The 22,891-nt window shown below is 41.4% G+C and overlaps 3 protein-coding genes across 3 annotated transcripts in view; 2 read left to right on the forward strand and 1 right to left on the reverse strand.

The window, feature by feature from the left end:
- LOC146661791 (uncharacterized) overlaps positions 1-12,236 on the forward strand; it is a 62,752-nt gene extending 50,516 nt beyond the window's left edge. Inside the window, exons 5-9 of the mRNA XM_085418262.1 lie at positions 1,581-1,670; positions 4,628-4,772; positions 5,672-5,805; positions 7,059-7,267; positions 9,444-12,236. Coding sequence (XP_085274388.1) covers positions 1,581-1,670; positions 4,628-4,772; positions 5,672-5,805; positions 7,059-7,267; positions 9,444-10,587 — 1,722 coding nt within the window. The 3' untranslated portion in view covers positions 10,588-12,236. The remainder of the gene's footprint in view (positions 1-1,580; positions 1,671-4,627; positions 4,773-5,671; positions 5,806-7,058; positions 7,268-9,443) is intronic.
- Positions 1-22,891, forward strand: part of LOC146661782 (uncharacterized) — a 517,204-nt gene that overhangs the window by 288,581 nt on the left and 205,732 nt on the right. The window lies entirely within an intron of this gene.
- pigm (phosphatidylinositol glycan anchor biosynthesis, class M) lies at positions 18,576-22,837 on the reverse strand. The gene is made up of 8 exons (XM_085418271.1): positions 22,472-22,837; positions 21,473-21,646; positions 21,204-21,330; positions 20,871-21,120; positions 20,510-20,613; positions 20,135-20,289; positions 19,937-20,038; positions 18,576-19,129 (listed from the first exon to the last, which is right to left on the reverse strand). Exons 1-8 carry the CDS (start codon positions 22,640-22,642, stop codon positions 18,962-18,964), a joined length of 1,251 nt encoding a protein of 416 aa, XP_085274397.1. The 5' UTR covers positions 22,643-22,837; the 3' UTR covers positions 18,576-18,961.

A 22,891-nucleotide genomic window follows, 5' to 3' on the forward strand; every position in this document is an offset into this window, starting at 1 on the left:
AGGACCAGTATCAGAGGAAAGATGCTATATCAGTGTGCTTTATTTCCAACTAATCTGCATCTGTTTTGAATGCTGGAATAAGTTGTGCATCTATGTGTGTTTGTGTGTTTGTGTGTACCCCCCGACATTTGAACATGTGCCAGTTAAACTTGTCATACATCATCTGCATCTATGCCACAGAGGACTTGACCCATCTTCCAGTCTCCACTGCTGCCGTCATGCTTTCATATACTGTTTTCAGATGTCATCATGTCAGTGTCTCAATATTTTTTTCTCAGAGGCTTTGCTTTGCTGCAGCTTGGCTTTTACGCCGATAGGTTTTAGGGCTGCAAATTGCTCTGCTCACAGAGAGGTCACAGAGAGGAGTTTATGGGACAGGTAAGGACAGGGCGCGTACAGTGAGCATTCGCCTCTCGCTAAGGCAATCATATCACTGCTGGGTGTAAGTGACAGAGAGAGACGTGGAAGGAGTGGGCACTGGGGTGAAGTGAGGGGCAGCTGGGCTTTCTACCTTATAAAGTACACAGAAACACACAGAAACACACACACACCAGGAAAGACCTGCATAGTCTCGCAGTAAAATAGAGGTGACAGACTCTGGCAGCAGCAGTCACGCAAGTCAAGTAGCCTTGCAGTTGTCACGCTATCACAGCTGTGCGCACACTGCACACTGGAAGGCCTCTTTCCCGTCTCCTTCCTGTGCTTTTCTCCTTCATGTGCTGCCTTTTTTAAATATATCTCTCGCACTCTTTCTTTTCCTCTCCATCTGTCCATCTCTCCTCATTTAACAGATACCATTTGTGTATTTTTTTAACATTTTCTTTCTCTGTATCCTCCGCTGGCCAAACACGTTATCCCCCCTCCCTAGCTTTGTGTGGATGGGTGTGTGAGCAAAGAGGGAAAGTGGGAAGAAGTGTGCTTGTGTCTGGAGTTTCTCTGCTTTTAATCAGTGTGTTTGCTACGACAAATCAAAGCAGCTGTACCAGTCAAACAGACTTAATTATCAGAGTTTCGAGCTTATGAAATGTGTAACTTTAAAGGAGCGCAAATAGGCGCGTAAGTCATCTGCGAGCTAACTGCTTTAAAAAATACAGTTTTAACCAGAGAATATGAGGAAAAAAGTCTAAATCACTAAGTTTTATTTGGCTCGCTCTGTAACACAACCATCTGTTTTTCATTCCCTCTCTTGTGTTGTAATTTTCTATCTTTTGTTCCATTTTTACAGTTTTTCTGCTGTTCTGAGAATTATGGAAAGAAGTTGAATATTACATTTTTAAAGGTTTTACAAGCAAAAATTCTTTTTTTTAAGGGCGTAGTAATAACTTCAACCACGGTTAGGTCACAAATTAGAACATCTGACTATATTGTATCTATATTCTTACACCTGTATTACGCTTTTCACAGACAGAATAGAGAAGTCATGTGTGTGTTTGTTGCATTTGAGTTTATTTGCTGCACGAGCTGCCCTGACTCTCTTTCTGTGTGTGTGTGTGTGTGTGTGTGTGTGTGTGTGTGTGTGTGTGTGTGTGTGTGTGTGTGTGTGTGTGTGTGTGTGTGTGTGTGTGTGTGTGTGTGTGTAGTCTCTGACAGGCTTTGCCTTGGTGGTGAGCAGTGACGGGATGGTTTTTTACGCTTCCTCGACCATTGTGGACTATCTGGGATTTCATCAGGTGAGTTGAACACGAATACAGTGAAAACATTGTATAATCTATGTTTAATATGTATAAACGAAATGCACGCTGTACATATGATTATCCATAGATAAGCTGATAAGCCTTGACTGTTCTGTAGATGGGGGAATCAGTGTGCCAAAACTCCAACAGATCAGTAGGAAATGTGCTCTTTGAGCCAGAATATATAAAATATAAAAATGAGGTATGAGTTGCCTTTTTTTGTACTTCAGCTGGTCACATGGCCTTGTAATCTGTGATGATAGCATCCATGAAAGTGTTTTAGCACACAAACCCTCTTAAGGTTACGAATCTGCAAATCTCATAGGACCTCATTGCTGTCATTATTCAACAAGGTCACAATTGCCGTTTTTAGTACGCTCCATTCTTCTGTTGCCATCCCATCCAGTTTAGGATCCGGAGTAAACTGCCTTTCTTTTAATTCTGACTTCCTGCTGCCTGATAACTCTTTCAGAGGGCAAAGTAAACCCAGAAGGTTACACCTAAGGGGACCACAGAAGGGTGAAGACCTCTGTTTCACCCTGAGATACACTCTGCGGGCGTCTGTTATGTGTGTGCGGGCACTGATAAGTCACCGACGGTTTAACTCTTTTCCTTTCCAGTGGCTATACCCAGCCAGTCATTAATTATGAATGAAGTCAACATGGGCTCGCCTGTCCCTCGATGCTGAAATCATCGCTCTCCTTCAAAGCCATAAATAAAGTGCTTTTCACTGTTAAAATTCCTCTTGTTGCCCTCATGCCTTCTCTTTCTCACACACACATACACACACATCACGATAGACATTCTTCTGCAGCGCTCCCACTTGGCTTACAAGCAGACAGGGGCGGCCATGAAATTGACATGAAACCCAAAGTGGTCTGAGACGCCCTGCCACAGTATGTGCATAGGTGTGTGTGTGTCTACAGATTGGCACGGAACCACCGGGCAAAGGAAATTAAAACTCCAAGGGGCATTTGCGTATGCACGTGTGTCTTAGCAGCTCAGTCAACGCTTTTTATTTTGTAACGTCTGCTTTTTGTTCCCATAAATTTCCACTCAAATGATCAGATTTTGCTAGCTAAGGTTTCACTTTATGCCAGCTTCTTTGTCACGTGCTCAGCAAAAGACCCGAGCGAAAAGTTAATGTCAATAATTTTGCAGGAATCAAACCAAAGTAATGGAAAAAAATATCAGTTTTGAGCTGATTATTGCACAGAACCTGAATATGGCCTTGGCTGAATTTCACAGCAAACCATCCCAGCGTTGAGTCGAGTTGCTGCCATCCAGTTGTTGCCTTTCATAAACACATGTGACCAGCACAGTTAAAAACAAAAAAAACGAACATTCATTCAATATGCAACAAGTGCTCGAAGAATTAGCAAAAATCGTATCCATGTTAGGAAGGACCGGGACCGTTTTGCGACATGTTAGCTGCTGATTAAATATTAAAGAGATGTAAATTTACCAGCTCACACTAGTAGAATCACAACTGGCCCTTTGTGTGCTCAGATCTCGGCAGTGACTGTATGTAAGACACTTGGCAGCAGATCAAGCGAATCAAGTCACCGCAGTACGTTAAATTGCGTACATGCAAAACAGTTATTTTAAAGAAAGAAAAAGAAAAGGAATTACCACGCAACAGGTTTGGCTGTGAGCCATAGCACTGCAGCATGCAAAGCATTTGGTGTGATAAACGAATGTATCGTCAGCATTAGCTCAAGGTTGAGCTCAGAATTCAAATCAGGTGTTCTTTGTAGTCAGCAATGGCCATATTTAGAAGTGAAAAGCAAAATGCAGGTGACTTTGAGCACAGAGAAGATGAATAGGAGTGAACGGGTAGTTGACAGCTTTTCTGCATTTTTCTACATTAAAAATATGGCTTTTTAAATACTCACAGATCCGCGTGTTGTATTTTCAGACTGTCATGAAAACATTCTTTTATACTTTCCCACATGTTCAGCTCTTGCAAAGGAGCTGTTAGTTGTTTTTAAGCCACATGCTTTGCCTCTCAGGCTTTGACAGCATGTAACATAATTTTGAGCCCACAGCTGTATTCAGAAAGACACTTATCCATAATATACCACAGGAAATAAAGAAGAAAAGACATGGCTTTGCTAAGTAGCACCACAAGAAAGCGCCACAGAAGAGCAGAAAACCTCCACTGGCCTTTGATCCAATTTGTTACAGGGGCAGTTAGCCTTTGAAGGTCACTGAAAATATCACTTATTCTCTTTTTCCTCCCCCTCTTCTTTTCCTCTCTGAGTTTTTTTACAAGAAACATAAACAATAGTCACTCGATCCTCCTGTCTGCCTGACTGCCGGTAGGGAACCCAACCACAGGACGAAGCGCTCGCCGAAGACAGTGGGAACAGATTGTGTTTGCAGAGGCAGACGATCAAAAAGCCTCGCGTGCCACCAGTGTGGAAATTATGGAGCGAGGGCAGGGAGGAGGGGGAGAGGGAAGAGGAGAAGGTTGAACATTTTAGTGAGGAATCTGTCATGGAATGACAGAAAACACAGCTATTGCTGGAAAAGAGAGGGAGGAATGACGAGAGCGGGCTGGAACCCGACTTACTGTGTGTTTGTGTGGATGTGGAGAGAAAGCTGGGCTGGACTGCCGTTCGGGAGCTGGTGTCACGCGATGTTTGACAAACACAGCTGCCCTCGCTGGCCCCGCAGCTGCCCTTAAGACTGTTACTGTACTGGGGCAATTCTCCTGCCTTTTTGCATGTGTATGTAACTGTGCGAGTGCTCTGGTTGTCTGACTTTCATCGACTTTGTATGTATAGCGTTGACCTCCCCAGGAATGGTGGGGCAGAATTAGCCCTGAGAGCGGCGAACAGCTGTCAGCTACAAGAATGGAAGCAAAACTCGGTCGTCCAAAGTCATAAACCGGATGTAAAACTAAAAATTAAAACTGATTAACCAAACCAGTCCGAATCCCCTCCCCACAGACTGACGTGATGCACCAGAATGTGTTTGACTACATCCACATAGACGACCGTCAGGAATTCAGACGCCAGCTCCACTGGGCCATGTGTCCTCCACAGCACCAAGGGACGGTGGCACACCAGGATAACCAGCTAGCTGCAGGAACTGGTGGGTAGATCACTATGAATTTAGTATGGGAACATATAAAACTTATTATCGAACAATGCAATAGGTTTGAGGTGATGAGGTCAGCTGCTGAGATTTCTATTCCTGGATCTGTATGATGTTGATGAGAGGAACCATCTATTCTGTCAATCTCAATTCAATTCAGTTCAAATTTATTGATATAGTGCCAAATTGAGGCAATGACCCTACAAATATAGAGGGAAAACCCCAACAATCAGTAGACGACCCCCCGTGGCAAAAGTGGGAAGGAAAAACTCCCTTTCAACAGGAAGAAACCTCCAGCAGAAACAGGCTCAGGGAGTGTCGGCCATCTGCCGCGACCGGTTAGGGGTGAGGGGAGAAAGACAGGTCAAAGACGAGCTGTGGAAATAAGCCAGATGTTAATAATAACTAATAACTAAATGCAGTGAGGCATATAAACACATAGTTAGTGAGAAAGGGGACTGAAGAAGAAACACTCAGTGCATCATGGGAAGCTCACCAGGAGCCTATTGCAGCGTAACCGAGGGAGGAGTCGGAGTCACCTGATCCAGCCCTAACTATATGCTTTATCAAAAAAGGAAAGTTTTAAGCCTGATCTTAAGGGTGTCTGTCTCACATTACACTCGTTATTAACAGTTTTAACGATTCATTAATTAAAATTGATACAGTGCTGACAGATAAATGCTTTAAACAGCAGTGTATTATTCATAAAAGCAGGTAAGTAATAAAAATACAAAAAAGAAGTCTGTCCCAGTCATTTGCTAACTATAAATATTGTTGTCATTTAAAACGTCATCATATTTATACATATGTATCTTGTTTTCTCCTGTATTATTACACAAATTGCAGTACAAATTGTATTACTCATACCCTCTCCATATTTCTTTACTAAATTACAGGTGAAGACTTTGTAGTGAGCAGCCTGTTCCATTCTCCAGAGGCAGGGGAAATCCCTCCCGAGCTCTCCTGCTTTCTCAACAGATGTTTCATAGCCAGAGTCCGATGCCTTTTGGACAGCACCTCTGGATTCTTGGTGAGTAATTGAACCAACTCAAACTCAAAAAAAACCCCAACAACGTTACTTCAGTTTTCAGTTCATTAAAGTTTACGCAAAATATAAAAACTGAGCAGGAAGAAGACCCAGGGCTATAAAAAGTGTTATAACCCCTTGGTACCGCAAGACTTCACATATAATTGTAGTATGTGCAGTTATTTATAGGTGTATTGACAGAATTATAAGGTAATTGGGTGCATGGCCACAGTGGCAGAGAATGAGCGTGGTTCATCCCTCATGGCTGTGACTAGAGTGGTTTGGAGACCAGCAGTGGAAAAGCTGAAGGCCCTGATGACAGAGCAACGAGAATATGGGTTTGGACTGTTTCATCAGGGTCAGTCAAGTTTACTGTCACCAAGTCCTCTCTGGTTGCACTGAAGCTGGCCGCACAACTGAAATTTTAGATGGCAATTTTCTACATATACTGTAGATGCTGGTAGCCAAGTAGTGAGGAAATACTGGTTGGAGGCTTTCCTCATCAGTCAACATAATTACAGTTAGGACACAACAATTTGTAATGTAACGCACAGTGCTCAATCTGCTCACAAATAATCTGGCAAGAAAGTCTCGGTTTCATAACATTTGGACCACTTACGAGTGTTTTCAGACACAGTAGCAGCCTTATTTCATGGACAGGAAAGTCAGTCAGTTCCTTCACAGTGTTAGCCAAAAATTAAATGTCCACCAGTGTTGGCTAATAAAAGTTAGCTGACAGGTTTAATCAAGATGTTGAACACTGCACACAACATCTAATTAAACTTGGTTAAACTGGACTTGAGGGGAGGATTACCAGGTTTAAGTTAGCTAACATTAACAAGCTTGGCTAGCTAAATGTTTAGACCACACGCGTGCATGCCACAGACACAGATGCCTCCTGATTTGAGCCAAGAAGCTTACGAATAAAATACTAGAATTTAGCTTTAATGGATGGAGTGTCGGCACAACTGACTTTATAGGAACCGATACTATTTGTCTGAAAGTGGCACTAACAGTGCAGATATGCTAGAGAGGTTCAGTTCAGTGACTCAGATTAAAAGAGGAGAAACCTAGCAGAAGCCTAGCCAACAATATGAAACCTCTTTGCCACTGATTGGTCATAAAAATGGTCGCTATAATAGTCGATACCTTTAAGCCTTTGTAAAAGGGCAGAAAAATAAAGCCTAGATGTTTGTGTAATTGTATTATATGTTAATCAAGGCCTTTGGATGGGTCCTTTCTTTCTTCTGTTCCAGACGATGCAGTTCCAAGGTCGGTTGAAGTTCCTCCATGGGCAGAAAAAGAAGTCAGCCTCTGGTGCTCCAGTGGCCCCACAGCTGGCTTTGTTCTGCATAGCTGTTCCCCTCCTGCTCCCCTCCATCACGGAGATGAAAATGAAGAACATGTTAATGCGGGGAAAGAATAAAGGAGCAGTAGGAGGAATCATCTCCGGACTGGAGCAAGGGTAAGAAGGAATAAACTCTCACACATGCGCAGCATCTTTACAGCTTTAACTAAGTTAGGAGAGATGATGCATATTGACACTGTGTCACAGTTTTGGACACTGATTGCTTTAATAGGGGTACTATGTAGTAACTAAAGGTGAAGTGTTTTAACAGTCTTAACACTGAGGTTTGATGCATTTTGGCATCTCGTTATAGCCTCTAGAGAACGACACTGATTGGCTTTATGGGAGCTCTGAGTAAAGGTCAACATTTGAGAGTCCATAGGTCACAGCAGCTCACAGTTCATAAGGGATGACGTGTTTATTTTGTTATTATACACTTTACATGTCCTAAGATTACCTCTTGCCTCGGTTGTGGTCCACATCGCACGGGCACAGGAAACATAATTATTTGGAGTTACTGTGAGAAAATCCATTTGCTCCAGCCCTCATGTGTCATTTATTGATTTTTTGAGGTTTGTCTTTTTTTCACAGATACCAACTTATTGCCCAGCAACAGTTTTATGAACACACAAGCATTTACACTGAGACCCAGTTACCAACACAAACATAAGCCCTCTCCTCACCCAGTAGGATCTGATACCAAACCAAACAAGCGCTGGACGCCTTACCTGTGGCCAATTAGGAGCAAATACGCGTCTCAGCTTGGATAAGGCCCTCTGTGATTCATGCATCATTAACAACTTTAGGGAGTCAGAGAGGCCAAGACTTGGGATGTAGTCAGTAAAGCAGAGCTCCTCCACCCCTCCTGCTGTTCAGGCTTCTTTCTTCCTTCACACATCATCCAAGGCAACATGGTGGATAATGTAACGATAAACCAGTTAACTAGACAGCAGATTGGATTGGTTAAACCATTCTTAGGGTTAAGGTTCAGAATTAAGTGTATAGTATGTACAGTACATGTAGCGCCTGGGTCTGCTGCCATATTGAGAGACTTAATATGACTTGGATTAAACTTACAGTCAGATTCCCGAAAGCCTGCTGACTTTATTATTGCACAACGATCTCCGGTTCTGCTCTAAATTCTGAGTATATGTAGACTTTTTTAAAACTAGGAAACACAGTGAAACTGCGTCAGGCTATTATAACAAAAAATAGAAAGCAATACTTCTCTTTTTGGTCATTTCGTGTCACTAGTCGGCAGATGTCACTGAAAACATGTCCCTTAGTTCATTTCTTTGCGAGCCTGTTATAGTGAAATTGTAGCTACTGCTAGAACAATCTAAGAGCTAAGAAAAGACTCATTTTACACATATGATGCTACAGAATATACTCACTCACAGCTTGGTTGTATTAAAGACCTTCAGCTGTGCTGTGCTCAGGTTGAGAGATATTTGAAAGATAGGAAAAATGCAGAAACGTATTTGGAAGCAAAACGAAAAGAAACATTTGCCTTTAGAATTCCTGAATAATCACTCACAGAACCGCAAATTAAACCCTGTTATTACCACTGTAGCCATGCACTGTAATTGGGTTTCCATATAAAAACTGAAAAGATGAAGAGGGGGAAAAAAAACATATTTTGATTATTGTTTTTGTGGGGGGGCACGAAGAAAGCCACAGAAACAAGTCAAACAAGTACGGGAAAAACTGGAAAAGGCATTTAACGTATGAATGCTGATTAATCAGAATGCTGTAATAGTTATAAATATAATTGAGCTCTTTTATCTTTTTCGATCAATCGCTTACTCAGCGTTCAACAAGATGAATTTCAAACTTAAAATCATAAGAAAATACAGTTTGAAAAGACTTTCATGCAGTTACTGAACACATTCGGGTTCAGCTACTGCACTGTGTAAACATGAAGATATATTGCATTGTGCTGCCTATAAACTAGGTGACCGGGCCATCATTGATCTTTGGGGTTCTGGATGTTGACTCTGTTCTCAATTTTCAGATGAGACACATCCCGGAAAAGATGAGTCACTTTTGGAAAGATCCTCTCGTGAACTAAATTGAACCAAACTTAGAATTTTTATGCTTTGAGTCATTCGGCAGAAAAGAAACAAAAACATTGAGTATGCAGTGGTTGCCATATGGATACATGGGTAGAGAATGGCTCTTCGTGGACTTTGTTGAAAAACAGTAAAACTTTGTAAGTTTTGTGTCTTTGTTTTGTGACTAATGATCTATTTTTTTCCTTCTCTTTCCACTTCCACTCTTTCCCCCTGCACAGCGAGCGTGGAGAACACCTCCGGAGACACTCCTTCAATGGAGGAATGGGTGATGCTGCAGATTCTCTCCGGCTCTCCTGTCCCAATCCTGGTGCAACCCAGCGAGGTCACCACACTCCGTGGACCCCACTCTCCAAAGACAACCTCAAGTTCCGCCCGGACGGTTACTATAACCAGGAGGAGCCCCTAAACTACTGCAAGTCCTCCGTGGGTCCCCATAAAGGTCTGAGCCCAGGCGTGGGTGGCGGCTGGCCTCCACGACAGAACTCAGGACCCGTCAGGGCAGGCCAGGGCGTCAGCTACATCCCCTCTAACCGCATGAACAAGACCGGCCAGTACGGGAAGCCGTACCGTCTCTCGCCCAGCTGTCACAGCAGCAGAGGTGGTGAGGTGTTTGTCTCCAAGCTGTACGGCAACGTCCAGATTCCCACAGACCCAGACGCCTACTGCGTGGACCTGGTGAAGAGCGAGAATGGCTACGGAGAATGCTTCGACGGTCACCTGATGCCCGAGATGCCCCCCATAAAGATCGAGCACGACTCTGATTCGGAGAACGGCTGCGACGCGTACGGCCGACCCTGGACGTGCCGCGACCAAGTGCCCGTTGACCGTCGCTATGGTAACGGCCTATATGACCACACCGTTGGCCTGCAGCTGAAATCCGAAGCTGATTATTACGATCCACAGTATTCGCCCTGCCAGCGGGGGAAGGCTGGGATCAGCCCGCCGTACAACAACGGTAACTATCAGAACTATGCAGTGAACAACGGGAACGCCAACGCACGCCTGTTAAAGTGCGACAAAGACCTGGGCAGTAACAATGACTCCAGTCAGTTTAGTCCTCAGAGATTCCCACACTCAGACTCTCTATGCAGCAGCCAATCCGTCAACCTCATGGACTCGCACGTCTACTCACAGGATCCACACAAGGCCTACATGCAGTCTGACTACAACAAGCATGGCACCTACGAGTTCAAAGGTCACAGCCTGATCCATTCGATCAAGCGGGAGCCCATAGACTCGCCGCCGTGGCCTGAGAGCGGCCATGACATGAACCAGTCCATAATGGTCGGCTCCAGGAACGTTATGCCGTGCGTGATGAGCACAGGACACCACAAGTCCAGTCCATATATTTACATGCCGTGAAAGTGACACGTCAACACATCTGCAGATACTTACCCTCTACACAAACACACACACATACATATTCTGTACACGCAAAGAAATCAGTGTGCATTAAAGTACTTTGTCTTATCGTTTTCATACACCAGCATTATAAGAGAAGAGTTATTTTTTAAGGGATTCCCAGGATGTCACATACTTCTTCTGTTTGACGAAGAAGCTCAGGTTCTAGTGTTGTGACAATCAAAGTTAATACGAATCCAGTTTATGCATAGATTTGTTTGTTTGTAAGGATTAAACTTTGTAGCTGGTTCCAAGCACTTTTAGATTTAGCGACGACAAGACTTTTGAAACACAGTTTTATTTTATTTTTTTTAATATGTTGTGGACACCTGACTTTTGTGGAAGAAACAAAGATTTAGCTGTCGAGAAATGTTTTGGTTTTTTTAACCTTGCACACAGGGGACGACTTACGCCTACGCTGGTCTCAAGGGAGATGACGAGTGAGTATGAGAAAAACAGGTGATTTTTGCATGTTTTCATGCTTTTAAATTACTGCCAGGGCAGTTTAAAAAAACAAATAGGGTGAGCAAAGTTAAATTGGTGCCACAAGATAATACTTAAAGCACCGTAAAACACTTGTTCATTCATTCGAGGATATTTTAATGCATGAAAAATCTTCTTTGATGCCCGTTTGTTTTGTGTTCTGAATCGTCTAAAAGCGTAGCTTTCGATGCAACATTGGAAAGTTTTAAAAACTGATCCTTGCTTGCTGCAGAACTGTTCAGAAAACTAGAGACCAATTAATACTGCATAGTGTAAAACATGTCAAACTATCAGTAGAGCCAAAGCTTTAAACTTTAAGCATATTTTTTTTGTATGTTACAATCAGCCAGATTACATAGAAGCAAGCAGGGAATCAAACCTCCAACACAAGCCCTGTGGCGTGTGTCCTGCTGAAGTCTCCATGAGCAAGGCATTGATTGGTACCTTGTGAGTGTGCTGCTTTGCACTGGCTGCTGGGCTTCTTTGTGAAAAAGGATAACGGGAAGATGAAATTCAGAGTGCACAAGATCAAAGTTTAAGAAGGCTGGTAATTCAAAAGTGATACTAACTGAAATCATGATGTAACTGCTGTTTTTTTAATCGTCAAACAGTAAAATATTTTAATTAAAATCTTTCAAACATCATCATTTTAGATCATAAAACTCCTGTCGCACCTTCTCTTGGAGGTAATATTGTACAGCATAGGTGAGTGTTCATGACAAGTTCTGCATTTCAGCTCATATACCCCCCCTCCGGGTTATGACGCCTTTCACGTCGTCCTTTCAGCCCCGAAACATTGGACCTTGTGTTCACATCAGTATTTTTGCACTAGTGAATTTTTAAAAAAAGCACCAAATTAAATCAATGTCAGTCTCAGTTTTGTGAAGCTAAGTTGCACTACTGGGAATAGTTCAGTTGAAGTTCAGCCTATCCAGAAAGGTTTTGGAGTCGACACGCACAACTGTACATGGTGTCACTGTTTTGGATTTGTCTTTTTCTCTCTCTCTCTCTTTGTGTGTGTTCATTTCAATAAATGTTTGAGGATTTGTATTTATTGTAAGACGCAAATAATTTAAAAACTACAGTTTTGAAGGCTTTTTTGTTTCTGTTCTACTAACGTAAATAAATATGGCTTGTATATATATATATGTATATATATATGTATGTATATATATGTATATATATATGTATGTATATATGTATGTATATATATGTATATATATATGTATATATATATATATATGTATGTATATATATGTATGTATATATATGTATGTATATATATGTATGTGCAGTGTCTTCCAATGTTTCTAAGTGTTTTTGCAAATGGGAGTTATCTATTAAAAAATCTTTTCTTTATATGAAAAATTTGTTCCAGGTGGTCATTTTTTTTAGTTACTGCAAGAATAACATTAAATGTCCTAGCTACACTCATCAGACAAACATCATCACAGAGCTAATGTGAAATCATGTACAGTGAGAGGTCATTTTACCAGACTTCATGATTTCCAGCTCTTTCTAGGATCATCAAAACACAAATTCTGCTGTTCAGTTAACATCCTTGTCTTTTTAGCAGCTTTTGAATTTTTCACGCACACCAAATATGGTTTCATCCTTCAGATTTGTCTCTCAATTAATAATAAATATTCAGCAGAACAGGATACAGAGTATCTCTAACCACATGCCCTGTATGATTAATGTGCTGCAAAGTTGGCACGACAACTTGCTTCACACGATCTGGGAAACTTCCCCATTTCTCACCACTGCCTGGGATGAGGGCTAGAGCCAGGGGAATGTTGGCGGTCACCAAAAGGTGGAGGGCAGAAAAAGAGGCAGTGGACATGAGGGGAAAGAGATGTAACCTAAAAGCTGTGGTTAGATCCCGACCCTGTGGGATTCCCAGAAGAGCTGGACTCCAGTCCATCCAGGCAGTTAATTGTATTTACTTGGCACATATGGTTTAAAGTACTCCCTGAACATTTATGCTCATCTACTAAAATTATCATAGGTATTCATTCAGCGTCGCTTCCTTTGAACGTGACTGTAGAAGTGCAGTATGTGGTATTTGGATTTTTTGCTTGTCCAAAAATCAGTCAGATTTAAAGAGTAAATAATAAGTGGCTTGAAGGCCAAACTCAGAATTCAAGTGGTTGCAGATAATGGGACACAACAATTTAGCATCAAGAATGGAGGAAATCCACCAGACAAACAATTGCAGCACTGGAACTAAAAATGAAAGTAATATCAGAAATTACAGAAACTGATACTCCGGAAACAATTAGGCTATTTGGTAAACTGGCCAAAGTCGAACCTTTGGGTCCTGGGACACCGTGGGAACTTTCATGATACGCGCTTCATACTTAAAAGTAAATGTTAGTGTAGACTGTATATAAAAGATGGATGTAAACCACTATGATGGCTGATCACTCCACAATCTGAAGCATCAGTGATAGTATTTTAGAGGTTGTCCGTTAATTAAAATTAATCATGAAATATCAAGACTTTTTAAAATTATATTAGTATGTGCACTTGGCCAGTGGATAAATGTTTTTCTTGGATACTCTTGTTATTGTTTACAAGCTGGTTGCTGCCCAATAGTTTTTAGGATGAGGGGGAAAAAACTTTTCCAGATCAAGCAAACGTCAAACAGAAACAGAATTGAGATTTTGTGCAACAAATACACATACTGGTAAGAAAGAACTAGTTTCTCCCACTGCCAACTACAGTATCGTAATTCCTCCCTCTAATCCCCCCCAGAAGCTTGTGTTTGTTTTACTGTGGGGAGAGTATAGCTTATAGGGAATTACGGGATACACGAGGATCAGCCAGTAGGATGATTTTGAGTGTGTACATACATTTGTGCATGTTTGTGTGCATGCTAGTACATCAAGTAAGCGCCACATAGTCACATCCTATGTTTGTCTGTAAAGCACAAGAAATCCTATTATGATTTCCACCATTATCCACTATGTATTTACAAAAATAAGGTCTAGGGCCAGCATTAAGCTATACCACAGATCCAGAACACTGAATAATGGTTATTCAGTTTGTTTTGTTTCATTATTAGGTTTTTGGAGATAATAAAGATAAAAAAACAGGAAAAAAGTGACCGTAAAATGGTCATTTCAGACATGATTTAAAATCTATAGAAAATCACAGAAAATGTCTGTAGCCTCACAACAATATGATAAAATGAACTGAGATGACCTGCTGAAGTTCAACCTGAGCATCAGAATATGGAACAAAGATGATTTTAGTGACTTTGGAGATGCTCTGCCTGGTTGTTGGTTGTTGTTGGGGCTGGTCTGAGTATTTCAGAAACTCCCGATGTGATGGATCCATGCTGCCTTGTATCAAGAGTTAAGGCTGCTGGTGATACACACCACATCCTACCTGAGCGCTGTGGCTGACCAGTATACCAATCTAATGATGGCTGCTCCCAGCAGGACAATGTCCATTGACTCAAAGCTCAGATCATATCGAACTGGTTTCTTGAGCATGTCAGTGAGTTCACTGTATCCAAATTGCCTCTACGGTCAAGAGATTTTAATCTGATAAAAGCACCTTTGGGATGTGGTGGAACAGGAGATTCACATCATAGATTTGCAGCCGACAAATATTTGAAGAATGTTTCCAGCAGCTTGTTGAATCTGTGCCATGAAGGCAGTCCTGGAGGCAAAATAGTCTCCCACTCAGTGCTAGTAAGATGCATCTTATAAAGTGTCCAGTGTTGTATGTTTTACTGTATTTGGGAAATAACTCGACATTTTTACATAACTGTGAAAGTGTATAATTAGCAGTCTCCAGAACTAGTATTTCTACATTATAAACTACACTTCCCATAAATTCTTCTAAAGAATTGTATTTTGATACTGTCCTATTGAGCAATTACCATGTGTGTGTCAGTACTGATGTGTTTTACACGCACAGTTGTACAGAATGCCTTTCTTCCTCTTGACTTACAAAAGGCAAATTAAGATCCTACTTCCCATTGGTGCTTCACACACAATGTGTTTATGTTTCTAGGAAACTGCATTTGCAACATGTTTTTCATACAAAAGTGCAGGGCCACCTGTGCTAGGTTGTTTTGGCTGTGAGAAAATGAATGCGATTTTTATGTTTTTACTTAGCAGAACTATAGGAACTACAGTGTAGGAGAAAGTGTAAACGCTATTCACAACCCATTGTGATTCATAAATAGTGTGTATGCAGAGTGCCAATAGGTCAATAGCTTTGGCCCCAAAAAGCCTTGTTGGTGACACGGGCTAATGTTTTGGGACTTCCTGTTCAATCTGTTGTCCTTTAATTTTTAATCTTCTTCTTCTTTTTCTAAGAACCTTCCCAAATGGCACTGATGATCATACTCCTCCAAGATGCCTGTGCTCTCACAGCATTTCAAGCAACTGGTTTGATGTTTTGTTCATTCAGTCCTTTATTCCGTCACTGAAGGTTTTTGGTGTTCACAGTTGATGGATGACAGTCGGGGGTCACCTGTGACAGATGAGCATTTATGCTCTTCAAGACCATAATTATCCTCCAATCCATTCTCTTCCATTTATCCAACTGAGGGTCAGAGAAGGGCTGGAGCCTATCCCAGCTACCACAGGTCAAGAGGCAGGGTACACAATCTGAACTGGTCACCAGCCTGTCGCAAGGCTAACACATAGATACAGACAACCACTCACACCTATGGGCAATTTAGAATCACCAGTTAATCCAACCCCACTAACTGCATGCCTTCGAATTGTGGGAGGACACTGGAGTACCTGGAAAGAACCCACATGGAGAACATGCAAACTACACACAGAGAGGCCCCAGACTGGATTCAAACCCAGGACAATCTTGCAGTGAGGTGACTGTGCTGCATAATAATGTTGAAAAAGTCTCAAGTGTCTTTCTCAAGATTGCTTTCCTGTAAATGCATGCTCCCTTTTGCTCTCCACTTTTACTGTACGCAAAGCCTGCTTAAGCATATTACGTCAAAAGTACTGAGGAGGCTTTTACTCACAATACTATTACCACAAAACTCCAGGTAATCTTTGCAGATCATGCACGCACTGCATGTTAAGATATCCACTTGCACTCAGACTGTTGACACTAAATTGTAAACAGAATAATGGAAACAGCCTTAATTAAATAGTTAGAAATACTCTGAACGATAAAGCATTCTGCTCTCGTCTCGCAGGGATCAAACTGCATAACAGGAATCACATTCAGGCATAAAGTCCTCTTCATGACGAGTAACAAGTAACTCGTGACGCAGTGTTTGATACTGCTACAAGATTTCAGTGAGCCATTTGTCTCACTGTAGCTTCATATCAGATGCTGTGACAATGACAGGGAGGAGGAGCGGCTGAGGCTGACTTTAAATGTTTAATATTCACTCGCATGCACGCAACCTTCGATCACGCCATCTGTACAATGCTCATTCGGTACAGGAAGGGGAAAGGATGAGGACGAGAAAAAAAAGAGAGGGAAGTGAGATAAATTTGAGAGAAGAAAAAACAGAAGTCAATTTGGGAAAAGGGCAAAAAAAAAAAAAGGAGTAGTGCTTTAAGGCAACTGTAGTGTAACCAACGTGTTTGACGCTTGCTGACAGCTGATCCGTGAGCCACGGTGTGTGTGTGTGCGTGCAGATCAAAACCTATAATCCTATACCATACAAGGTTGCGTGACCGTTCATACCCTGCTGTTCTCTGCTCCACACACCATTTGGCCTAACTGGTCACTCCCTCTCTTGCTCCATCTTTCTCATACACGTTTAAAAAACACACAGAGATAAAGGCAGATGAACAAATACATGCATACATCCCCCCCAGTGACAATGAGGAGAATTCTTCAGGGTCTGGCACAAACAGGCATCTGCATACACATGCATACACTTCATTAAACACACATATACACATTAGCATATGGGACATAGTCACGCAACCCCCTCAACCTTCCCACTTCTTGCTTCCTGAGCACAATTAACAAATATACAGTGAACGCAGCGCCTTGTTTTCTTTATTTGTCCACATCAGCGCACCAGCAGCAGAACAGTGCTTTCCACCTTTTTTAGACTGTTGTGCCTACAGAGTGCTGTTACCCTTCACTCACCAGACACATCAGGTTCATCTGAACTGGTTTTAGTTTGCCTCCATAGTTCACCAACTATGATGGTATGATGAAACTCTTAAGGGGACAAGTAGCTGTAATTTGGATTGGCTGCCACAAAAAACTGAAATTGTAATATAGGGGAAAAACATATTCGTATTAATTTGTAATCCTAAGAATTTGCAAATAAACCCCTGAATGTGGCCGTCAGTTTTAAAATAAGATGGTTTATGCATGTGCCTGGGGGGCAACTAGCCAGTTGAAAGGTTACTGGGTGCATCCTGGTGATTCAGAAACTAGATATGCAGGCTGCAGCTGACCATGACTCACACGCATGCACATATGCAACACACAACCAAGACCTTATACTCGTACAGAAAAGCAAAGCAATGTGCAAATGTCTAAGGAAAGCCACCGATTTGACCCAACCTGCTGTGTATCTCAAGCATTCATAATGCGAATCCAGTATATTATAATTATTATGCACTTCCACTATCAGTCCCAGGATCAACAGACACGCTCAGAACCAACAGGGCTAAAGTGAATGCTCTAATAATTTCCATGTGAGATTAGAGGGAGAGTACAGTGAGATTATGGAGCCACTGCCAGCTCTGTTTGTTTTAGGTTGTGTTCATGCTCCAGTTGACTGATTAATCTGCGAGGGTTACATAAGGATGTTTGCTCAAGCTGTCCCTTCTGCTTGCAAATGCTCCTGCCTACTGGTCACAGCTGCAAACTGCAGCCAAAGAAGCTGCAAGTCAAACAGCTGCCTTGACAGAAGATTATGCATTAGTGGCCTAGACTGTAAATACTGTGCTTGTCTGTTTTCTTACAGTGTTAATAGTAAACACAGATGAAATCATTAGGTCCGAGACGTAACCAAGGATTTGAAATTACACAACAGCATTCTCAGGAAATTACTTATTTGATTTTATTCATTTGTGAAACTGTAAAAAAATAGACATAAAGACAACAGTGCATTTGTTTACCGTTTCTAACAGTAGAACTATTTAACATATTCTCCCTCAAACCAAGAAACTATCTCCTACCTGTCAGATTAATGTGCAGGTCAGCCTCAATTTACACCGGTCAGGACAAAAAACACGACACAATTTAGGACAGATTTTGCTGGATTTTGTAATGGTAATTCTCCTCGGTGCAATCTAATCCATAGTTCAAGTGCTGAAAGTACCAACAATAATGTCAACATGAAAGTGAGACACTCAGACTGAAGGCTTCTCGATTCCTAGCAGCATACAATTGGATTATTTCTCCCTCTGGAGTTAGAAAATGCTTTCCGTCACCACGAGGTCAAAATGCCACCCCAGAAAAAATAAAAAAATCCCCGAGGGGTGTGTTAAATACTCTGATCTGCAGCAGGTGTTTTGCCCCATCAGCAAACTTTTGACAAATGACTTGGCCACAGGTGGAGCAGACTTCAAAGTTACCATCCAAAAAAACCTGGGCAACAGTCAGTTTCTGCTACGTGTCATACACTGTGGATTTAAGTGTTTTGACCGGCAGTGGTGAGCATATAATCCAAAGGTTTAACTCAGAAAAACTGAAAATCCACCTAAGCCTTTGTCGCTCAGAAAACGTAGTGTTCTTTGCTAAAGTGATTTAAATTATTAGAGAAAGTAATTAAAGTCTGGGGAGATTAAACTTTGGTCTACATGGATCCACAGTGCATGATCTGAAAGAGCATCCTTTGAAGTTTCAAAGACAAAATTTCTTCCACTTTGAATACATTTGGGTTTTATTCAGCTTTCAGTCTCAGTGGAGTTTTTGTTGGTTTGTAATGAGTTACAATCTGGATCAGAATAAAGCAGTTGACGACCTGGAAGAGCAATCCGGCTAGCCAGATCCATAAGAAGGTGTTGTAGCCTTCAAACTCCAGGAAGTAGGCTGGGCCCAACCAGATGGCCTGTTTAGGGGAGAAAAATATGACAGTTTATTTTAAAAACATTGCCAGATGACTTCAGTTCTATGTATCCTATCACTCGTATAACTTTCAACTCAGCATGATCAAGATCACATTCAAGAAAACTAACTTTAGGGCTCTGAAAACACCGCCAACTAGGAGGTGCTACAAAATAGTGACCACTTGAGGCTAGCTCTAAACATTAGTCAATCCTCTTAGAGCTACATATTAAAACGCACAAGTTTAAGGCAGAAACACAGTTTTCTGCTTTCATTCTGGCACAAAAAAAATCCTTGTAGACAGTTTTACCCTTTGTGAAAACTACAGGTGGGTGAATTTGTACAAGGCTCATCCTATCAAGCCGTTCTGAGGCTTAAAAATTTTATTTCCGTGGCTAGTTGTCAAGCTGTAGCTAACCAAAATTTTGTCTTGCTGTGTAGTTGATTGTAGTGAGTGGTAAGGGACACTAAGTGGTGAGTAAAACTGTAGTATTTTTCTAGTGTGTAAGCACTCGTCAGACGGTATCTGTGTCTGTGCAATGCACCTGTACACTCCATGAATGCACCTTGCTAACCAAGGTGTTAGCTAATAGTGTAACAATCCTCCCTCTTGTACAAATATGGTCACTTCTGGCTACAAAACACTAATATTAGAATTTAAAACACTAAAATTAGAATATTAAACTACTAGTCTGGGATTTTGAATGGAGAGCCCATAGATTCAGTCTATGGTATGAAATCTGATTACATTAACAAATGTATATCTGAATTCATATTTAACTGTAATTTTAAATGTGCTTAACTTAATTACCTGTCCAGCAAACCAGAGGAGCAGTAGTCCCAGCCCTTGTTTTACTGTCAGACTCAGGTTAGGGATGACCAGAGGAAGTAAGCACAGGTACCAGAGGAAGTACTGTGAAAGGATTACAAGAAACATTGTTAAATTTGTAAAGTCTGTGTGTTATGTCTAGGACAGGAGGAACAAAGTGAAATTATGTTAGGTATGTACCTGAGAAGTGCACACTTTGTTGAAGGTAACAAAAATGGCTGTGTGCAGGAAACAGCAGAAGGCCAGGTCTTTGTAATACATCCATGATGTTACCAACAGCAGGGCAAACTGCGGCAGGAATGCTGCCAAGCCTAGCCACTGGCTCCACGTACTCTCTGCAAGGCCGAAAGAAATGTGCTCATTTAAAAAATAAATAAATAAATAAATAAATAAAGCTGTATTTCCCGCTGTACGTTTGCTCAGTATAACACAAAAGACAAAGGAAAATAACTCAACACACCTATAAATCAGATTTAACAAGCATTTTATTGCCTTCAAACTTCATCATTTCGCATGCTACACAATACAGGCGTGAATGGTTGGATGGATAAATACCTGCAGTAAGGTAGAGCATGTAGAAGTATGGAGAGAAGTTGTGTCTGATGTCCCTTCTGGTCAGATGGTACAAATAGGTCTCATAAAGAAACTGCCAACCATACCTGCGTTTGTACGAGAGGACACACGTGTGAGTAAGAGTGTTGGTTCAAATAATGGGTCACAAGAGGCTAGCATTAAGTCAAATCAAAAACAGTACTTAGCATTGTTGAAAGTCATTCCTAAACAACAGTTTATCATCTTCAAAGTAATTTTTATGGCATCTGAATATTAACCATTAATGCTAATTCCAATAGCATTAGTTGTAGTAATAGAACAGTCATTTCTAAATCATGAAAACGGTTTGTGGTGTCCATCTCACATGTAATAGAAGAGTGCTGTGAGTGTAAAGAAGACTCCGCCAGCCACACTTGCAAATAGGAGCAGATCTTGGTTGAAGAAACCAACAAAAAAGCCGACAAGCTTCTTGAATCTTGAGACCTTTTTGGCTTCATCTACCCTGATTTCAGCTGTGCGAAGGGTCAGGGCAATGGGCAGAGCATACGTAACAGGGTAGATCTTCATATGAACCGATAAACCATACAGCAGCGCTGCCCAGGTCAGACGCTGAGCTGGAAGAAAACAAAAGGAGCCAATAAACACAGAAGCTGCGAAAACACATGATCAAATTAATGCTGATATATTTAACCCACACCTCTGCGTTCCATGCAGAGCAGAGTCCCCAGCACCAGAGCTGCCAGGATTGACTCAGCATTCCCTCGGCTGGACACGCCCATGGGCAACGGGTTGAGAAGCCACAAAGAAGAAACACAGCGTGCAGTCTGAACATAAACAAGCAAAAATGTATTTTTGTATTTTTATCTGTAAAAAAAAGAAAAAGAAAAAAAATACCCCCCCCATAGCTCATCTAATTAAAAAAAAAAAAAAAGAGAGAGACATGATGAAAGAGTGCCAGTCACAAACCTCAGCTCTTAGACCTCGCAGGCAGAGGACTTTGTAGATGAGCAGTCCTGACAGCACATCGCATACAATGAAGAGGATCTTTCCAAAAACCATGTTAAGATAGATGTTTGGGGTGAGAAGCCAGGCCAGCAGAGGAGTGTAACGGTAGGTTGACCTGTTGTATGGGGACTCGCCCTGTAAAAGGAATTCCCCACATGAAAATGCTGAATGTGATATTAGGTTAAATAAAGGGGTTATATATGATAACCAGCTAAAACAGCCATTTCATCCAAAAGCCTGACAGAAATTTTGTCTTCTGTTGACGGTTTCATACACCATTTTTAAAGTGCTAGAATAAATATCATATCTTAAACATAGCTTATTTTGTTAACATAGAAATGTAATAAGGACCTCACTACAAAAAATATCCTAACATAAAAATAATATATTTTTATGTTTCACTCTCTGCATCTCTGGAAAGTTAAACAACAACCCCATAAATTGGCTGTATTTGATACAACTCCAACTAACTTCATGTGTTAAATATCCAGGTGTCCAAAACTGTCTGAACTTCACTTAAAAGTCAGGCATTCTCGTTGATGTGTGTGTGTCTTAATATTTTTCTTTTCTCCTTCCACCGATCTTGTGCCATAGAGCTACTCTCTAGCCTAGCTCTGTCGGAGGCTTCTTCCTGTCAAACGGGATTTTTTTCTTCCCACAGTCTCCAAGTGCTTGCTTTGGGGAGTTGTTTGTTTTCTCCCGAATAACTGCGCTTTATACCACATTGAGGGGAATCCTGTTACGATTTGACGTTATAAAAATAAACCTGCATTGAACTGAATATACTAAGCTTTGGTTTGGTGACCTAACAGCTTCAATTCCAGGTAAATCCTAGTTCATAAATTCTCCATTTAGCTCAGTATTAAGTAATGTTACCACCCTTATACAACTGGTGCTTCTCACTATTTTTCATTGTCAGCGTTATATCAGCAGGACATTCAGTTTTGAGACAGTTGTTACCTCAGTAATGAACCTCGCAGCATCTGTGAACACATGGTAGTCAATGTCAGTGTACTTCACCGCCATTGTCCTGTCCTGGTAGTCTCCATAAGCGACCAAAGCCAGTCTTATAACGAAGGAAGCCGTGAAAAGGAAATGCTTTTCAGTGAGTTTAGATATTAGCTTCTCCATCACCAGCCACGGAGTGATTAGCAGGTAGGACTGAGAGCTACGTTGGCTATTTTTCTATGTTTAACGTTACTTCGCGTCCATATCCTTTCCATTTAGTTTACGGACTTATCAAACATTAATACTAGCGAGTATTAATCCCATTTGAATGCCCCAATTTCAAATATGACAACACGGAAGTTATCCGGAAGTGGCATTAGCAAAATTGTCTTCTTCGTATAAATTCTACAAAGGGCTTCAGTGAGCACAGCT

Source organism: Rhamphochromis longiceps, linkage group LG9 (genome assembly GCF_057381845.1).
Source record: "Rhamphochromis longiceps isolate RC_006_pf linkage group LG9, R_longiceps_female_GT1.1, whole genome shotgun sequence".
NCBI lineage: Eukaryota > Metazoa > Chordata > Actinopteri > Cichliformes > Cichlidae > Rhamphochromis > Rhamphochromis longiceps.

Bases quoted from the DNA above. Each gene is read 5' to 3' on its own strand.
- pigm (XM_085418271.1), bottom strand. From the start codon at position 22,642: ATGGAGAAGCTAATATCTAAACTCACTGAAAAGCATTTCCTTTTCACG. The intron at 21,647-22,471 runs GTAACAACTGTC...TTCCTTTTACAG, and splicing joins CTGCGAGGTTCATTACTGAG to GGCGAGTCCCCATACAACAG. The intron at 20,614-20,870 runs GTGAGATGGACA...GTACAAACGCAG, and splicing joins ACAGCACTCTTCTATTACAT to GTATGGTTGGCAGTTTCTTT.